Source organism: Vicugna pacos, chromosome 2 (genome assembly GCF_048564905.1).
Source record: "Vicugna pacos chromosome 2, VicPac4, whole genome shotgun sequence".
Classification (NCBI taxonomy): domain Eukaryota; kingdom Metazoa; phylum Chordata; class Mammalia; order Artiodactyla; family Camelidae; genus Vicugna; species Vicugna pacos.
Genome location: NC_132988.1, coordinates 90,972,616 through 90,997,365, shown reverse-complemented (window position 1 = coordinate 90,997,365; position 24,750 = coordinate 90,972,616). Strand labels below are relative to the sequence as shown.

The following is a 24,750-nucleotide window of genomic DNA, read 5'->3' as shown; positions in this document are numbered from 1 at the left end:
AACGCATCTGAAATCGATGTCCATGAGGTACAGAGAGCATGACTCATGTGGGTGACAGCAGGCAGGCTTCGTTAAGCCAGCACTGCGCAAATTCAGCCTCTGAATAAGTCATCTGATTGATTGATTCATTTATTCATTGAGTATGTTTTCAGCGATGAACACAGGCCACACAGGCAGGTCTTGGAGACTTAAAAGAGCGTATGATGAAAATAGTCCCTGCTCTCAGGAAGCTTCAGTCCAGCGGAGGGTATATGTTAGCTGTGAATTACAAAATGTGTATACATGAAACATAACAAAAGGGATACAAAGGGGAGCCAGATGCTGCCAAAATTACAGCTTTCTGATTATTCTTAAGCTCAAATGTGATCCTCTCTGACCTGTAATTTATTAAAAAATTTTTTTAATAGATAAAAGTATTGGTTTTCATTTTTTAAAAAGCATATTTTGCAATCTATGCCTCATAATAAGAAGAGAAGAACAATTTTATCACCAGAGAAATACTGCTTTGATCACTGCCCAATCTAGACAGGTACCATATCTCTCTATATTCTCAATGCTCAAGATAATTTGCTTTTATTAACATCAGAAATGATTAAAAGGTAATTTATGCAATGCTAAAGACATAATTGTGTTTTCCTATTGAGGCAAATAAATACAAAAATTTTTCAAAAGCTCTATTTACCAGGAAGGCATACCTTTATATTTCACACCATGGTTTAATTATAAAATCTTCCCTGATAAGTAAGATCAGAGCCCTCTGCACCACTAATTTACAAAGGAACCCAGCAGCAAAAAAATTTGTGTCTTAAAAATAAATAGAAAGTGGCAGATCAAAGAAGGTGAGAAATTTCAGAGAAACTACTTCTAATGAAGGATAAAGCTTCATACTTATTCTGTTACTTATTTGCAGCTTTTTCCTGCTCAAATACAAATCAATAAATTCTTAATTTAAAAAATAAACCTCATATTTAAAAAACATAGACCAACAGTGAAAGCGGTTTCCTTGTCTAAAATTGCAGGTCCAAACACACTATCTTTCAAAAGAACGAGGTTACAGGTAAGACAGGGCAAGTGTCTTGTCTGTATGGATGAGACAACTGTAACTTCTCTCAAGTGGTGACAAAGAGAGACGAGGAGGTGTCACTGTCCACACAGCCCAAGAGAGGCTACAATTCTCCTTCTCAAAACAGGTCAAGACACCTCAAGTACCTAATGTGATTCTTATTTTAACTTTTGCATTTTATCTATGTGAGCCTTCTTATTCCTGAATGACTTGGGCTTCCTGGTAATAAATGTCACCTTGACCTTTATTTACTAACAGAAAAAAGATGTTTCAGGAACATCCTGACACAACTCATAGCATTAAAATTAATTTTTTTTAAATCCTTAAAAGTTTACCATCTGGATGCAAGTGTTTGGAGCCCACACTGTACCTCCTTGTAGCAGAGATGTTGAAGGTATTTTACAGATGGATGTAAAAGTCCTATCTCCTCTCATTTGACTGTCCCTAGGGATAACCCTATCTGGAGCACTTGTTTCAAACCTTCCGCATCCTCTCTCCTTCAGTGTGCCCTGGAGGTGAAGGGAGGGCATTCTAGTCTCAGACGTGCTGGGTCGAGCAGCAAAGCACTACACCAAGGGACAGATGTCATTATCTTCTTGGATGTTCTTGGCCTATTTGGGTATTTTTTTCAGCTTAGGCTAGGAGTTACAGCCCCCAGAGGAACAGGGCTTTAACTAAATTTCCAAAACTGAATGACTTGTTTGAACAAACACTGGAGGGATAAGACAGAGAGCAGGGTTTAAAAGTGGAGCCTTAATCGTATTATAAAATGTTCACTTATTTTATAACATATTAAGAATACATTATTTTCAGAAAAAGCTCTACAAATCTTTCATATCTTGAATGTCTCTAATGTAGTGCTACCGTTAACATGTCAATGGCATTTCGCATCATTAATTCAAATATGTGTCCAGAAATACCTTGTATGTGACCACAAGGATGTTCGGAACTTTCGTTGAAAGGGGAGGGAAGATATCTATAGTAATTTTGAGAAGCATGTTTTCCAAAAATTTCACACACAGGTGGAATATTGTCTAGTTTTTCCAATTGCTCCATGGAGCCCCAGGGCCCTTAGAGGTTCCTCATGGACCATGAGAGGGCAAGGCAGGGTTGGAGGGGAGAGTCCAGTAGGGGCTTCTCCTACCCTTCCACTGTTAACCAGAGCAGCTCTGCTTTTTTATATTATATATATATATATATATATATATATATATATATATATATATATAAAATATTTAGGCAATATTAAGTTTGGAAAATGGGTTTTACTCTGAAAACCTCTCTCACAGTTTGAGTCACTATCTTACACAGTTAAGACCAACATCTATATAAAAATAGATCCCAATCACACAAGAAACAGATTACGTAATAAACAACGCTCACTTAGCGTGGTCAAGAAAGAAGGCAAAACGGATGAGCCCAGGACTATGACAGCAGAATTTAAAGCCAGTGTGACACACCCGCAGAATCTGCGCTCTGACACGTTGACACCTGCCTCACTAGGATGTGTGAGAACCGTCAGCCCCAACTCCTCCTGCACGCTAACCCCAGCTGATCTCAACAAAGAGTGGAAGCTCAGACCAAGGGGGAAGAGATCTCACCCTGGCTCCAGACATATTAAAACCCTACAGTCCTCAAATGATCAGAGTTGGGAAGATCTTTTTCAGAAAAGCAGCTTTTAGTTGCAGAGACCCCCTCCTTGTCACTGTGCCTTATTCTTTTTCTTTAAAGAGGTCCCTCCTCTCTAACTGGTAAAATGGTATTTTGAGGCTCCTTTCAAAAGTTACCACCTCTCCAAAGCTTCCTTTGGACCAAGTTTGCGGGTCACCCCTCCAGGTTTCCTGCAGGAGCTAGTTCAGACCACGAGACTCAGAGGGCCACGGCCAAGTATTCCTTACTCGGTTGTGCATCCCTGATATCTCGCATCTATTAACCACCTAGTGAAAGCTAATTAAGTTAATAACTGGAAGAAGCTATGGTTTCAGAAGTAGGGATGGACACAGAAAAACCAGACATTATTCGGAGTAAGCTGGCTGAACAGGGGAACCAATCTCTTCATTTTCCTGATTTTTCAATAAAAGAGAGCATGGCTTATCACAAAGTGTAGAGGAATTAGCTACAAATTCTGTTTTCCATTTATTTTAGGTAAAGAGGCAGTTGTAAGGGAGGCTTCTGTATCTGTAAGCTAAAAATATACATATACATGTAATGGATTTCCCCAGGCAATTTAAATTTCAGTGCGACTCACGATCGCCATCTGCTGATGAAAGGATGAACATCTGTTTTAGTTAAGAGACAGACGTCAAAATTAGTTACAGGTATCACACGCACGTACACACACCAACTGCTAAACTTATAAAATCGAACCTATAAACTCTAGGATAGTCAGTAAAAATGTTTGGTACATTAAACATTCAACTCTGGGAGCTGCTATAGTGCGCTTCAAGTAGAAACAAAATTTAATGGTTAGAATCCATTTTAAAATATTTTTATTGTCAGCTATTATACATTAATTCTATCATTGCCATGGGGTAAATGCTAGAATTAATATTCTATTATTATTATATTCAGGCTGTGTAGGAAAGGAGACAGGAGAAAAAGAGTAAATCTCTAACAGGGAAATTTTTGTTTTAGACTTCTCAAAAATGTAAGAGAAGCCAAAGATTAAAAATCAGTACCATCGGAGCTTCAGAACAACATATAACTTTGGTTGGAGATACTGAGAGAGATTATGATCATGGCCTCATAAATAAAATGTCATTTTATTTTACCACACAGCACCCCAAGGCATAATCATATATACGTTATGTTAGAAAAGAGAGAAATTCAGTGAGCTGACTGATGACAAGTCTCCTCCAGCTGAGTGTGCACATTTCAAATTGCTGGTGGCGGCGGCGGGGGTGGGGTGGTTATCAAGCTGGAAGGTTCCATCCACGCTATGCCAAGCCTTCTGTGCAATCAGCAGGATGCAAAAATAAGTTCACATGTAAGGGAGGGATGAGAAACACACCAGCCTCTAAAGTGATCTCAGTCTACTGAGGAGACAGGAGCACAGGGTCTATGGTCACATGTGGCAATCGCACTGCAGAGAAGAGCCCCTACAGCCGGAGCAGGTACCACATGGTGGGGAGGCATGTGGGGAGAGGACAGAGGACAAAACCCAGGGGGGCAGCAGTGGTGCGGCTAGCACTCATGACAGGAAGCACCCAGAAGGACACCGAGAGAGAGAGGAAGAAGGGAAAACACAGCAGCCTTTACTCCCCGAAGGCAAGATCAAGTACGCTGCAGCTCACAGGCAAGCCTGACTCTGTCTTACAGGCACGAGGAGAGTTGAAGGAATTATATAACTAGGAAGTCGTTTAATGGAAAATTAAAGGTTAGAATAAACACACCTGAGTGGCTAACAGCGTGAACTCTGGAGCCAGAGGGAGAACTTCGGCTCACCCTCTTATGAGCTGAGCCATCTCAGCCAAATTACTCAACCTCTCTGGTGCCTCGGTTTCTTCATCTGTACGGTTGGGATGATTAACAGTACTTACCTCAAAAGGATGCTGTGAAGATTAAATAGGTTAATAGACTCAAAGGCTGCAAACAGCATCTGGCACACGGTAAGTACAATGTAAAAATGTTTGCTCCTCTTGATTCAGGAAGCAAGATTTCTCGCTGCTTGTGCAGCATCAGTCATAGGGTATCCATCACTTTTTGGCTGAAGAGCCTTGGTTTCTTTATCAGTAAAATGAGGATATTTATATTTGTGGCAGAAATAATGTATCTAAGTGAACAATGACTGGCCAGGTATAAGCCCTGGACTGTCCACTTATATATTCTTTATTATGGGCTACAGAGTCACACAAGCTGTGTACCTCTCATATTGTTTTGTATGACATATTATACACCTTTATTACTATAAGTACACATGCATGCTTGTGTGTGGGGAGGGGGCATGACTATCCTCAACAATGCAGAAGCAGTAGAAGACGTTGACAAGGACACTACTAGACTAGCCCAACTTTGATCCGTTACTGCAATGAGACTGAAGACCTATACAGAGTAATTCCAGAGACTTTCCAGCAAAAATTTTAACCGGTATTAAGATTTTTCAATGCTTAGATTGGAGAAGATTCAACAGTTTGTAGCGTGTCAAGATATTTTGATTTTTATTTTACTGGCTTGTAAGTTCAGACTGAAGTTCTCTGGGAACGAGCTTTCTGTAGGGGCCAGTCTTCCACGTACCTTTTCGATTAACTCGTAGCTCTCTTCCAGTTTCAGCAGCCTGTTCTGCACAGACGTGGACGCGCGCTGGTAGACTGCTCGCCACTCTTGAAAGTCGCTCTCTGAAATCTCAGCCACGGCGAAACACAGAGTTCTCAGCCCTGGAAAAAGGGGGCACACGCGCCCCCCACAACATTAAGTTCAGGTTTTATTCAGAAGTCTGACACTTCTATTTTCATTTAACAAAGTCTCATTTTGAAAACGCTAATTCAATGTAAGCGATACGCTGAAGCCTGATTCTAGTTGGAAGGAAGAAGCTTAGTGTCAAATGTGTTAATATGCCCCAGCCTTTAAAACTAGCACCTGGCTTCTAATCCCCAGCTCTTTCACTCCATCCTCCACGCCTAGAGAAACTTTTCTAAAATCCTATCTTATCAGGTTACTCCTTTGCTTGAAATCTTTCAACCGTTCCCCAGGATGAAATCCAAACCCCAAAGTCTGGCTCCATCACCACACAGCAACTGCTTTCAACCTCATCCTCTACCACTCACTTCCCACAGAAGGGTCTTTGCACAAACTGGTCACCTTTTCTCCATTCCACCCTCTCCTGCTCCCCCTCTGCTGGCTGCCTTGCATCTACTTTAAGACTCAGTTCTTCAAATCATCTCTTTGAAGCATCCTCTTCTCACCCAGACCCCACAGGCGAAGTCCTCAACACTGCCAAGGTGGGAATATGTTTCATATTGTTTTCTCCTGTGATCTCTCATATTAGCTTGAAGCTCCCGGCGACAGGGTCCCTGAGTTCTTCATACCTGTAACTCTAGTACTGCGCACAGTGACTGGCTCATAACAGTGGCTTCACAGATGCTTGTGAAGGAAGGAAGAGAGGAAGTCCAGTGGGGTCTACTGGGAGAGCCACCTTCCTCTTACTGGGATACGTGGTGGCATTTATTACTGCGCTTTTACTACTGTGAATTTATGGTAAAAAGAGTCTAAAGAATTGAGGGATAGTAACAAAAAAAAGACATCCATGAGAAACACTCTGGGAAAACCAACCAAACTGATGTTAGAAGTGACCTGCTTCCATTGCTTGGTGCCTGTCGGTTTTATAACTCACTTGTAGGCTGCCCTCTGCCAGACAAAAGTTGATGGGCTGGAAACAAGGGCGAGGCAAGAGCGCTGGCCAGCCGTGATAAACGCAGTTAACTAAGTTCCCAAGAGGACGATGTCCTTGCTCAAGGTCACACAGCCCTCAGGATAACTGGCTGCTAGTGACCTGGGACCAGGTCAGAAAAGGGGGCGAAGAACACAAGACATAAAGGGCCAGAGAACTCCACCTTCCAGGAAAGGAGGAGGGTTGTCTCCTGCCAGATCACTGCGAGTAGAGCTTAAATCTCTGGGGCCTTATCAGGACATGTTTTCCTCTTCTGGAAACTTGGCTGGAGACTCGCTCTGGAGTAGACATGGAGTACACATGCTGATCCAGCCAGGGCCAGAGAGAATGGGGTGGAGGCGGAGGCCCAGCCCAGTGGGATCTGTCTGGGAACTGGAGCATCTTTATCATCACAACCAGAGAGGAGGACGGGGCTCCCCTCACCCTCCTCTGCCTCAAAAACAGGAACCTGTGCTGTTTGCTGGGGAGGCGGCGGTACCTGCCAAGCCCAGGAGGAGTCACGCCTCACCGCGTCTGAACTCTGTAAACGTGAGGGTCTCCGTGATCTTTCATTTTGGGAGGAGGAATGGAAGAAGGTTCTTCATGTTCCCGCTTTTCAAAGCCTAGTGCTTTAAAAAAAAATTCCTATCTTTTTGCAGCTTGGATTAAGAGGGAAAGGATTTGATCAGAGGTCAGGCGTGGTGCCTCCGGCAACCGTTCCGGCAGAAGCAGAAAGAGTGAAAACTTAGGTGGGAGGTTCCGATACAGCACTGGCCACTTTTGTTCAGTTTGGAGACAAGGCTGTAAATTCCTGTAGTAACTGACCCTAACGTGTAACAACCCTCACTTCCTTTCATCCCATCCAGATCAGCTCCCTAGACTGTATTTCAGTGGGATGGAGACCACGCGTGTTTACCATGGGTTCTCAGGCCTCACACAGAGCCTGGCATGTGGTAGGGGCTTAACAAAAAATCTTGAGCTGAAACTAAGTCGAATAATGATCTTAATCCATGAATGAGTGAAAAATTGTGCTGAACACTGGAATTTGACACAACACTGTAAAATGATTATGAATCAATAAAAAATGTAAAAAAAATAGTTACAGAGGTTTATTTATTTCTTCTCCTCTTACTCAGATTAGAATATCCAGTTATTTGACTCTTGTTTCTTTCTTTCTACATTGATTAAGATATTAAATATTTAAATAGTATCCATTCTAAAAAGCAAATCTATGGGCTCTACACCCCCCAAAACGTGGGGACCACATGTCTCAAGATTTTAATACAGGAAAACAAAATAAAAACAATGGGTGGGAACAGCATATAACAGGATCTAAATTATCAACATTTATTGTTAAATCTTACTTTAGGGATCTCTAAGTAAAATAACAATGATCCTGTAAGATATTAGTAGCATATGATTTCTTTTTATTCTAATCATATTTTAATACCATATTACACTCACCTTCTGTAGCAAACTGCTCTAAATGTTTTAGGGTAATTTCTTTGTATTTTGAAGTCTCTGCCAGTCGGTCATAAATCACAGTGTCCTGGAAAACAAACAGAAGGTATAATACACTTAAACGAAGCATTCTGAGTCTAATAAAATTGATGTTGGCAACATTATTAGCAGCAAATGAGTATTTTAAAAAAATCACTTTTAGCATTAGTGTGAAAGCACAAAATATTTTCCCCTGATAACAGTTTCCCTTATGACACTAAGAAATAAGGTTCTAGTCTTATATTTTCATCTTTCTCCTTTCAGAATAAATTTGCAGTTACTCCACTGATACTCTGTCAATACCTCACTTAGCTCCGATGTGCTGTAAGATTACCCCTGACCCCCGAAGATTCTGCAGGACCCTGCAGTGTTCAGAGGTGTCACAAGGAGACATGGTGCAGCACTCAAACCGTATGGGGAATGCTGGGCTGAACAAAGTTAAAGAGCTCGCCTTGCTGCAATACTTCTCAGAGCCTTCAAAATGCTAACGTGCACGGAGGCTCTAAGGGGCAGCATGGTATGTGCCCCACACTCACTCACTACTGGAGCTTTCAGGGGTTGGGGCAGCTTGGCGGGACTGATGCTCATAAAATAACAAGCTCTGAGCAAACACAGCTCTAAATCCACAGAGTGGCCTGGTGGGCACAGCGGAGAGCATCTTGCACCAAGCACAGCCTTACAGTTGAATATTTCTGACGGTGTCATTTAGCATCAAGACTCAATTTACTTAGTCTGTAAAATTAAATGACCGGATTATCTTTCAAGTCCCTTTCAGCTTTAACTTTACACATCACGGTGCTTCTCTAGTCGCTGCCCCTTTATAAACTGCCTGTTGTTCCTTTGGCTGTTCTGCGGCTCCAGTTTAATGTTTTAAGAATTTTAGCATTTGGCCTTCATGGTTTTATTAGAGCAGGAAAAAATAAATCATTTACCTGCAATTACTTCCTCAGTGGTATTACCCATTTTGGGGTCCCCAGTCTCTGGGCTGAGATTTGGAAGCAGACTAAATGGAGTATGATTTAGAACCCTTGAGAGAAAAAGAACTTCATGACCTCAGAACAGATGGAATATTCCAGGCCCCAATTATGAATTTCTTTTCATTTTTCAGTGGTGGAATGGGAAGGGGGGGGCAAAGCAAAAGGAAATAATAATTTCCCCTCATGGTTCCTGTCTGAGAATGAAAGGTGTAACTTACAAACTATTTTTTTTTCAGAGGCTAATGAAATTTTCAATGAAGTTAAAACAGGCCCTTTTAAAACTAACAAAATCTTAAAAAAAAATTAAAGTCACAAAAACAAAAGTGGTAAGTAATAAGGCTAGGGAGATTAAATTCTGCAGTGTGGTTAAGCATTCTAGTGGAAGAAACTGATGCTCAGACTAGGGGAATTCTCAACCTCTGCAGTATTGCCAAAAGCAGGGGACAGAAAACGCCTCCTGCCTGAATCGTATAGTATGTTTTCAAAATGACAAGCACAACTGGCCATGCTTACGTGTGAAAAATACATGCATATAGATACCTTCCCACTCAAAGTAACTTTCATTTATTCAGAGGACTACATCAAGTATTTGGTACATTGTTAGAAACCAAAAAAGCTTTCTTCATAGGAACTAAAGCATATGTAACCCCTAGGATGAAGCCCAGAACCTACTGAGTCTTCCTTTATGGAAAATCCTAAGCGTGTTTACTGATGCAGTGTCTCAGCCCTCAGCAAGATAAAAGTGGAAAATCTTGGTTGGGTGATGCTGCTGGAGGGGCATGGCACAGTCAGATCATAGCCAGCTACGTGAAGAGCCTAGAGCTTCATGATCAAGATTTGTATTCAGTAAGTTTTCATTCAAAACTTTTGTTTCCCTACTCATCCTTCAGTCAGAAGTCCCAGTGCTGCTCTGTCTCACCTACAGTGCCTTGCTCATGGCAGGTGTTCAAAAATACGTGTTAAATGAATAAAACACTTGATGTCATTCTCAGTCACCCCCAAATTTCACTTGTATGGAACACCACATTATACAACACAGCCAAATAGAAAACAACTACACGATGAAAAGCAAGGTCATAATGATAAGGGGGCAAGGAGGAAAAAAACGTCTTACATAGTTACTGATTTAAGCACTGCCATCGATACTGACATTATGTAGATAATCTTGCAATAAATTAGCCAGTTAACCATCAAGGAATCTGACCTTATCAGGTTAAACATCAAGTTGAGACTGACCTGCCCATGAAGCTGGGGACCCTGCGAACGGAATGCTTGCTAAAGACATTAGACACAACTATGTTTAAATATAGACAAACATTTCCTGTGTTTCTGTGTGCCGTTCAGAATTATCTGTACTTTTGTCTCTGATGCGGTGGTGAACCGCTAGAAATAACTAATTTCAGATGTGGTCTTTTTTGCATATGGCACAGAATTTTATTTAGGAAGCACTTAATTTGAAATTTTCAGTCACTCTAAGGTCCCTGAAGTATTAAGTATATTAGTCAAGTTTCTAATTTCTCCTCTGGAATATAAATAGCAGAGTAGGATTATTTTCTTGAATACATTAAATTTTTACTTTTGTAAATAACTTTTCCTAAATTGGCTACTATGGCAGACATAAGTTGTGTATTGTGTACTTCTTTTTTTTTTCCCATTTAAAAATTGACAAAGCAAGACAACCCCATTGCTGAAAATCTGGAAAAAAGCTAGAAAAATAAGTCCTCTATAAACATATACACACACACACACAGCCACCAGCTGTGTGTGTGGACTTTCTAGACGAACTCTTCAGTACTGTCTTCCAATCCACCAACTCCACCCCCAGCCACTCAACTCCATCTAGAGCTTATTTCATTTGCTGATTTTTTCTCCTTAAATTTATTATGATTCCTAATTTATCTTACGTGTACCCCATTCCCACCTCCCCTCAATTTCTGTTTGACTAAAAGAAATGTAGTTTCTTTATCTCGAGCTCCGATCGTCCTCTGTCAGGACAGTCTACACAGATGACCTCATCCGGGGCGAGTCCACGCTCCAGTTGTTTGTGCGCTGCTTGCTTCCCTCTTTGGCATGAGATGTCCTCATGTGTCTGCAAGTTTTAAGCCTGCCCTCTCCTCTCTGCATGCATTCCAGATCAATCTAGTGGTTTTATGTACCCACCCCCTCACCCCCAGCACCACCTGGCAGGGGCTAGCATGAGTTTCCTCAGCTCTTGCCTGGACGAGGAAGCTCACCACTGTCTGAGATTTAAAAGACGGGAGGCTGGCTCCCATCTGCATTTTACAGAAAGCACTATTTGTGCCCACTGTCCCACAGCAACCAAACTGCAGACATTGCTCCCTGATTCCAAACCCAGGGCCTGGGACACCTACCAGTCTCAGATCAAGAATTCAGTTCAGTGTACCACTTTGACTTGCTATTTTATACTGCCTATTTTCTCTTTATACTGCATCCATTGCTACCAGGATTTTGGAAGAGAGGAGAGACATTAAAGTATGAACACATTATGCTACCTTGACTGGAAAGTATTCTTGACAACTTCTTAGCTGACTTTCATCACTAAGGTATTCTGTTACACTCGTCACTGCTGATTATTTACTCTGCCAAGGAATCAACAGACTCCTCAGACACTCCTCTAAATCTCAGTTCCCTTCCCGGATCCCCTACTTTTCATATGTAGCCCTCCTCTCTTTTCATGCAATAGTTTCTTAGTATGAGAGCTCATCAATCCCTTGCTTTTACTTTCCAGCTATACTTTTAGCTCCTAAATCTGTGTCATCCTCCCATATTTCTTCCCCTGTGAAATTCAGGCATCTCTGCCTTATGGCCCAGATGCAGCTCCCAATCCGCTGTCTTAGTAAGTGGTATTAATTAGTCTATTCGGTTACCAAAAAGAAATCTGGTAATAATCCTAGATCATCTTTTCTCCCGTCACCCACATGTAATCCATTACAAAGTCCTAAATCTCTGTCCTCTTGATCCTCTCTGCAATTGTCTTTGTTGATAAGAGTTCGATCCTTATCAATTTTTGTCTGGACTGTAGTCAACAACTTCAACGGGTAACTCTCTTCTACTGTAAATCATCTCCTAAATGGCATGAGAATGATCCGCAAAGAAAGTACAAGTTCTTGAGCACGAAGAGCTCATGACTTAACTCACATCCACCTCACATTTTGTTATTTCCTGCCAAACTATATGTGGTTCTCAAATGTATCTTGCTGATTTATATGTTTATGCCTTTTTAGTGTTCAATCACGTATCACGGCTAATTTGGGAGTGGAGGGAAACAACGTAATAAGTAAGATAATGTATATAAACCGTCTCTGTGATTATTCAAAAAGGAAGCTCAATGTTTTCATTTTTTATTCAATGCTTTAACTCTTCAAAGTGTCTAGCCAGATTACTCAAAACTAAGAAAAGAGGATGTGAATTGGGTGCAGTAAACTGGAAACAAATCAACCATTTAAAGTGGAAGGTCTAAAGGCTCTCTTTAACCCGTTATTGCTGAATGTTATCACCGGGATGGGAAAGATCTTACAATATACCTTAATATTATATCCTAATCATCTTTTTATAAATATTTTCTTGACTAGTCCTAAGCTCCTGATAGCTCTTCGTGTTCTTCCTAACCTCAAAATTCAGTTCAAAGTCTGGTAGATAAAATGCACACAACAAATGTTAGGTGTCTGAATCAACAAGGGAAGGAGTTCTAAAACTGAAGTCATGAGACATCATGAAATAATTCTACCCAAATGCTTTAAAACCAAGGCATTCAAAAATTACATTTCAATGCTTTAAAACCAAGGCATTGAAAAACATTCTCAACAGGAGTTTAACTAATAAGCTTGGGTTTCTTAATAAGTTTTGTTTTCAAGTTCCATGCAATAAAGCAAGGTTGCTGGTTCTATTTAAAATTGGAACGTTCCAAGTTGATGGAAGTACATGGTGAGTATAGTTCAGAAGGAAAATTCTAATTTCAAAAACAAAAAAAGGTCCTGGTCAGTAGATTTTTTAATTTTTCCATGAATGTAAACATATTTTAACTAGAAAAATTTAGTTAGAATGACAAATTACTATTTGTATCAATATAACCAGCCAATACCCCGAAGCCAACCAAAGTTAGAAACTCTGTTATAATTAAAACAAGGCAAGACAAATAGTAATCACCACATGAAGAACTCGCAGCAATTGTGATCCAATTTTTTTTCCGTTTCTATGGTGTTTAAAAAATCAGATTCAAACTGGCAGAGATTGCTACATTTCTAATATAATTTGAAAACCACTTTTTTGTATTTACTTGTCTTCTAATGTATTTATAAAATATAAACCTCAAATATTATGTATCAAAAATTGAATTATATAAGTAACCTCGGCCAAACTTTTTCAAAGCACCAAATTTGCCCAGAAGGAATTCCGCATTTCACCAGAAGAGGCTGCACACTATACTATAAACCACCACCGAAAGTGGATGTCAGCAACTTCAGGCTTAACATCTGTGTTGCATTTCCACAGCAGAACACTTCACATATACATTATAAACCACCGTAAATCAAAACTGGAAAAGACAAAAATAACAACTTACGGCTCCCTTGCAGTAAAGTCGTAACTTCCCGGATGGAGTGCGAACAATCACTGACATTCTTTTTCTAGCACTGAAAGAAAGAGGGTTTCCAGGATGTGTCATCGCACTGAGAACATGCATCTGTGTGTTTGTCATGCCTCACATACTTTCATACTCATAGTGAAAAAATAAATTTGCCCAAATTATGAGGTTGATCCTTCCATATACACTAACCATCCCTTGGGTGTACCGCTGGGTACCCTGAAAGTTACATTATGCTTTTTAAGGCACCAGGGTACCACTGGCTGCCCTAGAGGAATAATTTACAAAATAGCTCCCTAGAAACCTGCAAGAGTTAATACCCACCAGGGTAGAGGACAGTTTCCGTTCAATGTTTTCAGATTAAAAAAATATTTAAGCCAGTATCTGTTACAATGAATTGCATGTTATAGCTTTTATTAACAACAGAAATGATAACCCATTTTTTTAAAGTACACACCCAATCACACACAATGGCAAGCACTAGCATTTTAAAAACCCACATAAGCCTTCACAGCTATCATTTTTCAATGATTACTAGTAAACCAGTGGCATCATGTAAAAAAACCTGATTTATATTATAAAACTAAGTTAATGAGCACAAACGTTTTAACATTGTGTTGGCAACACGGACAGATAAAAATTGTTAGTCAATGGTACAACATTTTCAGTGCGTTAGCAAAGAGACAGAACAAACTGGTTCAGCACTGCACAGGACAGAATACGGCTCACTTGGGACAAAGTGTGTATACACATTCTCACCAAAAATGAGGGGTACAAAGGACTTCTCAAGTGTCTGTGTCTACCTATGTTACCCTGTAATGTTCTGTTGCTAAAACCCCGAGATGAGTCCAGCATAGCACTTAGACGTGTTGTCCTCACGTACAGTGAGGAGTTCCCTCCAGAGGTACCCAGGAATATTCCGTCCTCTCTTTCTCTATCTGTAATTCCCATTGCATTAGTACCTGTGATCTCCATCCCTGTGCTTTAGGACTACGTTTAATTGGGACCCCTTTGTGGGGACATCTGTGTTTTCTATCTCAGCTCTTCTTGACTCGTGTCTCTCTGCATCCAGCTTTGATGACATGGTCCCAAACTCATCCACTTCCTTGCTCTTTTCTTCTCCTGGCAAAACTCCTAAATCTTGGGTGAACAGGAGTCCTTTCTGTGGTACCAGAGTAAGTGGACACTACTAAAGTCACCCAGCCAGAGATTAGTAAATACATAGTCCCAATGTCACTGCGTGCTCCATTCTGCCTTGTCACCTACATTTCTCTAACTGTCCCACTGTCCCTCTTCCCTGCAAGTCACTCTAGACTCTTCAAATTTTCACAATTCACCTTAATGAAAGGAAGCCTTCAACAAGAAATCCCCATTCTTTCTGCCCTTAAAACCTGCACATTTACCCACTGTGCACCATCCCCGCTGTCTCTTTTTTTGACACCATGGAGGGAATACCCCTTTTCCTAATAGAGACCTTCCTTTCACACGTGCTGTGAACCTTCTCTCACCCTGCTTTCCCGGCCACCCATAAAGGTACGCTGCTCTCCCTGAAGGTGCATCTTCTCCTCCTAGAGTGGACTCTTAGCTGTATTAAAGGACGTTCTCGTCTCTCCCCTAAGAAACTCAGCCTCTGCCGCTGAGCACACACATCCCTTTTCAATGCTCTCCTCTTCTTACAGCTCCGCCTCCCAGAACAATCACCATACACACTGTCTTCACTCACCGCCCCCTCTCCCCCCGGCTCCTCTGTCATCCCCAATTTGCTGCTCTCCTCACCGGGCCACTGACTCTCTACATCCAGCAAATTCCTTCGGCCTCCGTCTTACCTAACCGTGCAGCGGTCTCTGACATGGATGACCACTCTCTCCTGGAAATCCTCCTCCTCCTTGGCTTTGTGCTCTTGTCCTTTCTTCATCCTGTTTCTCTAGGTCTCTTTTGCCAATTCCTCCTTTTCTAATCAACCTCTAGAAGTCAGAGTTACTTGTAGCTCAGTCTTCAGCCTTTCTTGTTTCCCTTACTCTCTATTTTATATCCAGGAGCTCCAACCCACTTTCACGGCATTGACTACCATTTGCAGGCCAGCGACGACTGAACTGTTATTTTCAGCCAGAGGCTTCTCTTTCACGTGTCAGGTCCCGTGATCCCGGTGCCTACCTGACCCCTCCATTGTGTATTTCACAGTATCCGAAACTCACCGATGCAAACATCTCATCCTCAGCCTCTATCCTGTCTCCACCATTTGTGTAAACTGTACCTCCATCCACCTAGTCACTCATGCCAGAAGCCCCAACCCTTTTCTCCTGCCACATCCAATCCTTCCTAATGTCTCCCTGACATCCTCCCAAAGGGTATCTGGATTCTGTCAACTTCACTTTATTTTCACCACCATCACCCTAGTCTACACCACTAATGTCTTCCACAGAGACTATTTTAACACCACCATTTTCACTTTTCTCACTTTCGTCCTTCAGCCTCCCCCATCACAGCAGCCTGAAAGAGTGGCTAGCTTTGCTTTTTTTTTTCCTTCATGGCACTTAATCACTTACATAGTGCTTCTAAATGTGTGTTCATAAACAAATATATCTAAATGTTAACTGATACACTATTAATAATATACTACACACATAATACAAGTAGGCTTAGGAAAAACAGTCACTTTGACCTGAAATTAAAAAGATGGGGGATACACTTTGGGAATACCCTATTACAGTTAATCATCCAACTTCTTATGCATTTTCCCTTGAGCCTTTCAGTGCAGACAAGTAAAAAAAAAAAAAAGATTTTAACAATAAATTAGACCGATCCCATTACTTTTGATATTAACCACTGGCATGTGGTCACTCCCAACCAAGACTGCGATCAAAGCTGGCATAGACGAGAAAATGCCTCTGCTAGGCAGTGTACAACCTTGCCTTATGTAGGAGAAAGTTCAAGAAAAGAGGTGGACACTTATTTCCTTGAACAGCAGCATTACTTCCTGGCTGTGGCCTTGAAGATATTTTTAAGTGTCTTCTGAATGATGATGCACTCTTTAAAGACCCTCCTACCTGTAGCTGAGGCCAATTTGCTCCAAGATTGTGGGTTAGTTGGGAAGTTACACAGTCATGTAGGAATAAGAAGCCAGAACCTCAGAGACATCACTGACTGTAATGGAAGACCTCTCTTATCTGACCTTAAGAAATAGAGTAGGACAATCTCTGCTTTCTGCTCTTTCTTACTAGGTGGGAAGTGGTTTTGTACCTAACAGAGAGATAAATATGGTTTCTGAAATTCCCAAGACAATTAGATATTATAATGAGCACATAATTAGAATGGTGGGTTCCTGACTCTGATTCATCTACATTTCATATATTCTTGGCACCTCTAAGTTTAACAGTGTTTCCAGGTCACTGTCTTGGTCTCACACCCTAAGGTTGTGATGTTATGTTCAAAAATATTTTTATACTGCCTCCAAGGAGTCATGTCTCTGAAGAGAGTTGCTTATGATTTACTTACAGATATGACAATTAAAACTTGGACTGACCATCTTAATTTAATATTTTGTCTAAATAAATTTAGTTAAATAAAAATAAAGCATACTTTCTATTTATTTCAAAGGCAAAAAAAAAAAAAGAATAGACATTTATATCATACATACAGATCCCAGACCAGATGTCTTACCTGGTGAACTCCAAGACATTGAGTAATTCGTATCTTTCTTCCTGCCCCAGCTATGAAAAGAGGGAAAACGTGATTATATAGACTTGGAAGTATCTTTAGCTTCTTGGAAATAAACCCTAGTCATGAAGTATTAATGTAAAAAAAGTCAACACAAACAAACTGCCCCTTCTGAAATACATCGTCTTTAACCGAACTTACTCACTCTCAGGCAAAGATGAAAGACTGGACACACACATTTAATTTTCATCCCCAAAGCCCCACTGAAACTACAAAAAACCCTTAGAAAGAAACTTGCAATGGCAGGAAAATAAGAGACATTAGCACTAACAATTTGGAAGCTAGAAAATAGATCAATGAGATAGGCTAACTTAGCAGCTACGAGGAGTTTTGAATGCTATAGCAGTCATGGGAAAAGCTGAGAACCAACCCAATTTATGTCACATAATCCTTAAGGGGCCTAAGGAAGTGGCATACCAGCTAGTTCTAGAATTGTGGTAAAGGAGGGGCCTCAACTGGGACAGCTGGGCAAGACTAGAAAAGCAGCTCTGGGCACTGGTTGTCCCTGTGTGCTGGCAGAAGACCAGAGGCTTTGCTCTATAAAGGGTAAAACAGAGGTTCTTCTGTCCAGAAACTGACTGGCACAGTTGAAGACATGGCATTGTGGTTATATTCGTATTATATGCTGGGACCCAATACCCCCAACCTACTCGGTCCCCCACATTCTAGCCACCAGACCTTTCCAGGCAGACATGGGAAGACGGCTCTCCGGGGAACCCAACCAGCCCAAGAAAAGCCCTAAAGGTACTTACTGACAACTAACTACCACCGTCAACATGAATCCCACCAGACCACCCTGAAGTGAAGCCGGATGTTGAAAAATACCCTCTTACGCTCAGAACCCCCTGCCTCACCAGCTTTCAAGGTCTTCACTTCTAACCATGAGAAAACCTAAGATTTACAGGTATCCAAGGACAGTGACTAATGTGCTACACAAGTGCCCAAAATACACTTTGGGAAAATAGGTAAGAGCAATTTGGAGGAAAGCGAATTCAAGAAGAAAATGTCCACTTCAGCCTGTGGAGTGTCAGGTTCTGGGTTTCCTGATGGGTATAAGGGTCTGGTGAGCAGGTCTTGGATGCCTCTTCCCTGAGTTTCACCACCACGATGAAGTGGTCTGTCGTGGCTTTGTGTGTGGCATTTTCTGTTGTATCATTGGAACTGGATTGCTGTGGCTCCCTGGTGGTGTAAAACTTTCTGCATTGTTTTATACCCTTGGGAATATTATTCACCAGTATATGCTTTTTAAGGGGACCCATGGAGCAAGTGAAGAAAATGTTTGAAATATTAAAATTGCTTGTAACAGTTGTTCCGTTTTTGTGATTAACATTTATGTCCTATGCTGTTCTTTGGTGACAAAGGAGGAGACTGGCCTTTTGTTCTGCATACTGCAGCTCTGGTCAAAGGTCTGGCACGGTCTGTTATACATCCCACACGCAAGTGATGCAGTAATTAAATGCTGCTCTTTTCTCCTAAGTGGAGGAGGGGAAACTCTGGAAAAGAACGCCTGAGATTTGGTATTTAATCTTTAGTGAAGTATGCTTTCCCAGTACAATAATCACTGCAAAAACAACTACAGTGACAGTTTAAGGCCATTTTATATTCTAGTAAAAACTATACGCTTATTTAAACTGTTAAATGCTTGTAGCTGCTTTTAAAAAAGAAAGTATAAAAAAAACTATCATTCCTCTCGAAGTAACATAAGTATAACATGTGTGAAACAAGAACAGGATGCTACTGAAAAAAGAAATATTGAAAAAACAAAAAAAGCTTCTGGAAACTAAAAATATGATAGCAGAAATGAAAAAAAAAAAAAAAACCTCAATAGAAGGCTAAGAAGATAAAGCAGAGGAAAATTTCCAAAAAAGCAGAATAAAAAGGCAAAGACATGAAGACTAGGACAGAAAAGTTCAGATTAGCTCAAGTTCTAAAAAGAGAGAGCAGAGGAGAAAGAGGGAAGGAAAATGAGTGGATTCACTCAAAGAAAATTTTCCAGAACTAAAGGGTATCAATTTCCAATGGAAAAGGATCCACTCGGTGCTCAGTACAATGGGCTGAAATATTCCCAGTAAGGTACACAGTCACGAAATTTCAGAACTCCTGGGGCAAAGAAGGTCCCACCACCTTCCAGGGAGAGAGGGGGTGGGGGTAAGTCACAGAAGACTGGACTTGCAATGGCTTCTGACTTCTTAGTGAGGGGTACTGGGAGCCAGGAGATGGAGGAGCAATCAGAATTCGTACGGAAACCGATTTCCACCCTGGAGTTCTACATGCAGCAGGACTACCGATTAAGTATAAATGTTTACACTTGAGCAGTGAATGCAATTTTGTCCCTGCAGTTAGTTAAATACAAATGGCAATGAATTCTACCATGGCTCCTGGAAAGGGAACAGATAACTCTTTTTTTTTTAGGTTTTTTTTTTTTTTGATGTGGGGAGGTAATTAGGTTTATTTATACTTTTTTGAGGGAGGTCTTGGGGATTGAACCCAGGACCTCATGCATGAGGGTCGCACGCTCTGCCGCCGAGCTATACCCTCCCCCCTAAGTGTTTACACTTGAAAGGACTAAATAAACAAAAATACAAACAAATAGCTTCCCATGCCCCTTTTCTCAAGAAGCCAATAAAGAATGTGTTCCACAAAAACAAGGGTAAACCAAGAACAAGGAAGACATGAGGTTTAGGAAACAGAAGCTCTAACACAGGAGACAGGTAAGGAAAATCCCCCGGGACACAGGAAAGCGATTCCAGCGGGGTGCCCACGCACGAGACACAAGTGTCCACCGGCGCAGCCCCGACCCCTGAGCCAGAGCTGGGTTTCCTGAGGGCTTTCACGACTGTGCCCTCTGCTACTGTAACACCTTTCCAGTAGGATGACACTGACAGAAAATGTGTTATATCAACACAAAGAGTTTACTAAGAAAGAAGATTTGACTTCCAGGGAAGAGAAAGTCCAAAACCATGAGAAAATCAAAAGGAATTCCAAGTGCCACAGAAGCCAGTCTCTGAACAAAAAAAAATTTTGTTTTCGGCCCATGCCAAGGAGAATGGAGGACTTCAAGAGGGATGTCTCAAGGAAAGAACTACCCACTGGCAGATTATCTGGTGTAACTGTACTGACAAAAGTGCACTAAGATGATACAGAACAACTAGTGATAGGTAGACAGAAAATTAAGCCATTGGAAAAAAGATAAGAGATTTATCTTTAGGAAATGAACAAAAAAATTACTTTCAGGTGATAATTTTATATTTGGAAACACAATATTAAAAAAAGAAAAATACTGAATACAATAATGTTCTGCTAGAATTATCAGCACAGGCATAATAATAAAAACACTAGTAATTTTTTGATGAGATATAATTCATATATAACAAAGTACATAGATCTTAAAATATAGTTCAGTGAAAATTACATAGTTTGACAGAGGTTTACTTGGTGTAACCACCACCCCAGTCAAGATACAGGACATTTCCTTCATCCCATAAATTCCTCTGTGCCCTTTTCCAATCTCCTCCCTGACCCTGAGGCAACCACTATTCTGAACTCTGTCACCACAAACCACTTTTTCCTGATCTTAGGTGCATATAAATGAAATTAAAGAGTATGCACTCCTCTGTGCCTGGCTTTTTCTTTTGGTGCTCAACAAAATGTTTCTGAAATCTGTCTATGCTGTTGATGGATCAGTATTTCTTTTTTCATTTTTGTTGCCCTGTTTAGATATGCCGTTGTATGAGTGTATCACAATTTGTTCCTCTTACTGACGGACATTCAGTTTGTTTCTAGTTTTTGGCTACTATGAATACGGCTGCTGTGAACATTAAACATCAATCTGTGGACATACGCTTTCATTTCTCCTGGGTAAGTGTGAGTACAACCGCTGTATCAGGTGCATGTTTACCTGTGCTGGGAAACTCTAAAAGGTTTTCGAAAGGGATTGTATCATCCTGCACATCCACTAGCAATACACAGATGCTCCACTTGCTCTACATTTTTGTTAACTTTCGGTGCTGCAATGTTTTTAATTTTACCCTTTTTTGGTGGGTACATAGTGGCATCTCATTAGACTGTAATTTGCATTTCCCTGGTGACTAATGATGTTTTTTCATTTGCTCACTAACCATTTGTATATCTTCTTTTGTGCAATGTTTGTTCAAGCCTTTTCCCCATTTAAAACTCTGGGTCTGAATACTTGTTTAACTGAACAGTGTAATATAATTATAATACTACTGGGAAGGGATGGTGAGGCCAGAGAAATAACTCTTCATTTAATAAAACAGAATAGAAAGTCAGTAGATAATGTCTAAAATTGAAGAATCAAAACATACATCAGCCATCATACATTTTTACAAACTGTGAGATGTGTAAATGCCTGAAGAAACAGTTAAAAGAACAGAAGGTGGTTGTTTTGGGAGAACAGAGTAGGGAATCTCTGTTTTATGATGAGCTTTTTGGTAGTATTTTACCTTTGAAGCTACGCATATGTATCGCTTTAATAAAAAAGAGACTGAAAAATAAATAACTTACTGAATCTATAATCACTGAGTCAGGTGTCCTTCCAGTGAAAACAAAATTCAGTTGCTTGGCTGCTCTGACCAAGGCTCCTTCATCTGTTTTAGGAACAGAAAAGCAAGCAAATAGATGGTGAAAAAAAATTATCTCCAAAACAAGAGAACTATGTTACTGCAATACAGAATTTTCTGCTTAATTTTAACAAGAATTAGAGTTCTTTTCATTCTGGCCCCTGTTATTGAAGTCTGTTTGTTTTTAAATTATATGACAATGCCAAAGGAGTGAGTAAAATGATCTTAAGAATCTGAGACATGTACAGACCCCAGAGTCAGATTTCTGAAGACTGGGTCTCATTGTTAGACATACACATCTCAGAAGGAGAATTTAAATGTAACCCTTGGTCCAGCGTATTCTCTAGAGAACTTTTCTCAAAATGAATAATGCATAAAAAACGAGGAAATCCTACATTTGCAACAACATGGATAGACCATGTGGGCATGATGCTAAGTGAAATAAGTCGGACAGAGAAAGAAAAATACTGCATGATCTCACTTATATGTGGAATTTAAAAAAGAAAAGAAAAGAAAGAAAGAGACCCAAACTCATAGGAAAAGGGAGCAGGTGTGGTTATTAAGGGTGGAGGGAGGGGGAAGGAGGAATTGGAACACAGTGAAAGGCACAAATTCCCAGTTATAAACTGAAAAAGTACCAGGGAACACAGTTATGTATGTCAGTTATTTAAATAAAACTGGAAAAAAACGAATGAGACAAAATGGCCTTGTTTTACCCTTTTCCTCCTAAAATGCTGAATGTAGAAAAACTAACACTACTGCTATTTAGGGTGCAATTTAAATGGATAAAAATGAATTGACGCTTTATGGCATCATATACTATCTACTTTCATCACCATTTATATCAAACCTTGTTTCTGAGGGTAGGGTGTGGGATCAGAAAACATTCCCATAGTCTCTATCCTAATGACAGGAGATTCATCCTAATGGTTTTTAGGAATTGGCACATTCTACAAGGTTGCAGGTGTTGGTTTAGAATACAGCTTAAAACATTTATAACAAAGTTCTCCAAAGTGTGCTCTTTCTTTCTTGAAATCTTACAATCATCAAACGAACTACTTACCCAATTTTCCATTGAAAAGAAGCCTAAACACTAAACACTGATAACTGTGCTAACACATATTTCATGGAGTCCCTTCAAATGTTCAAAACTTTGCTCATCCATATAAATATGCAATGGGCTCCCTGATGGTCATTTCCAAAAGAAGAAAGCAAAGCTGGTATTCCAAAATGCACACTGTTCAGGCAAACAGACCTTCCTTTTCCAGCTTCTTATCTGCAAAAACTTGACTATCACTTTATTCTTACTTATTTACAAAGAAGGGAGAGCTTGCTTGTATATATTAAAAAGTACCATTTTTTACTTGTGTGAATTTTGTCATTCAAATTTCCATGTAATTTATGTCATATAACAAAAATTACACATACAAAGTTATATATTTTAGCATAGACATAATTTTGAAAACCAACGTTTTTCTAATTAGTAAGTAAGATTTTTGATTTAAAAAATGAAACTTGGTTACTTTATTTCACAAAATTAAATTGATTTTTTTCTGAACAATCTCAAATTTCAGAACAATTTTCCACCAAAACATTACATCACAATTGCTTCATTTGTACCTGGAGATGCAGCTTGGTAAATAATCTTATCACCTTCTCGCTCTGGTACTGCTGTGTGACAAACGGCCATCATTGTAAGAAACTCACAAATTATAGGTGCAGTCGGCTGTCAGAAATGAACACAGAATTCACCCCTTTTCATTTAAACGTCTTGACACTGATGACAGTATTACTACCTCATGTATATCTATTAAAAGTGTGGCTTGTGGCTGTTAACTATTGAGGGTGTGGAAGCCAAAAAGTCAACATCCATTATGAAGAAAAATATTTCTAACTGAAATCATCCATTCTTACACCTTCTCATTTCTTTTCCAAACATTTATGCAAGACCACTTTGTCTTGTCAAATAGAAACAGTATAGCGAAAAAGACGGATATGGTTGGATCCTGTCATCAGGGAACAGGAGAGAAGCTCTAAAATGTTCATTTACCTGGTTCCTGAATTCTAATGTAAATTTTAGGCACCTAACCTCTCTGTGGTTCCACCACTTTGGGTTGGGGTGATGATGGCTGGGAATTCCTCAGTAATGTTTTGTCCTCTCTCTTTGCAAAAATGGCAACCTTAACCGATACATGTTTTACTTAATAAAAAAAACTTGATTGAGCCCTTGGACCTAGAATTCTACAGCCTGAGGAAGACATAAAAGTGGACGCTTTCTGCAGGAGCTCAGACTTTACAGGAGACAAGAAGCCAGATTTTCTTCATCTTCCTGATGAAGAAAAACGTCATTCAAATTAATAAAGGGGAAATATTCCTCTATGCTCTTGGACAAAAACAAACAAAAAAAAGAGCTGATTGGAAAAGTAAATCAGAACAGTAACTGAAAAAACCGTGTTCAGGCTGGAACAACAGACAAAATAGACCAGGCCCTGTGATGTGAAGTTTTGACTTGTGGGGAAAGTACAGAACACAGATAAACAGTTCACAAATATTATTTCAGTGTGAAAAGGGCTACAAAGGAGAGAATGTGTAAATATCATGAATGTGACTTGGGCCAGTCTGGGGTTGTTCTCAAGACCACATGATACTTCAGCTGATGAGGTTTTAGCATCATGAAGCACTGAGCAGAGTTCTCCACCAAGCAGGAATCAGACATGACTGAAAAAGCCCCAAAGGAGGAAAGAAGGAAGTGTGAGAAAAGAGAAGAAATCCAGTGTGACCTGAGAAGAAAGAAAAGGAGAGTGGCTCCCAGTGAGGGTGGGGCCTTAGGCAGGGGCGGATGACGTAACTTTGTAACTGGAGAGGGAAGTCAGAGCGTGGTTTTAAACAGGGCAGTGATGGGACTTGATTTCCACCGGCCTCACTCCACCTGCCATGTGTAACAA

At 40.3% G+C, this 24,750-nt stretch overlaps 1 protein-coding gene across 2 annotated transcripts in view; it reads right to left on the bottom strand.

Annotated features, from left to right (window-relative positions):
• Positions 1–24,750, bottom strand: part of ATP8A1 (ATPase phospholipid transporting 8A1) — a 215,409-nt gene that overhangs the window by 98,610 nt on the left and 92,049 nt on the right. For both annotated transcript variants that reach the window (XM_006209780.4, XM_072944648.1), the window contains exons 16-21: positions 23,426–23,531; positions 21,750–21,832; positions 17,169–17,218; positions 13,488–13,557; positions 7,893–7,977; positions 5,297–5,436 (exon numbers count right to left, since the gene is read on the bottom strand). In XM_006209780.4, the coding sequence (XP_006209842.1) occupies positions 5,297–5,436; positions 7,893–7,977; positions 13,488–13,557; positions 17,169–17,218; positions 21,750–21,832; positions 23,426–23,531 (534 nt within the window). The remainder of the gene's footprint in view (positions 1–5,296; positions 5,437–7,892; positions 7,978–13,487; positions 13,558–17,168; positions 17,219–21,749; positions 21,833–23,425; positions 23,532–24,750) is intronic.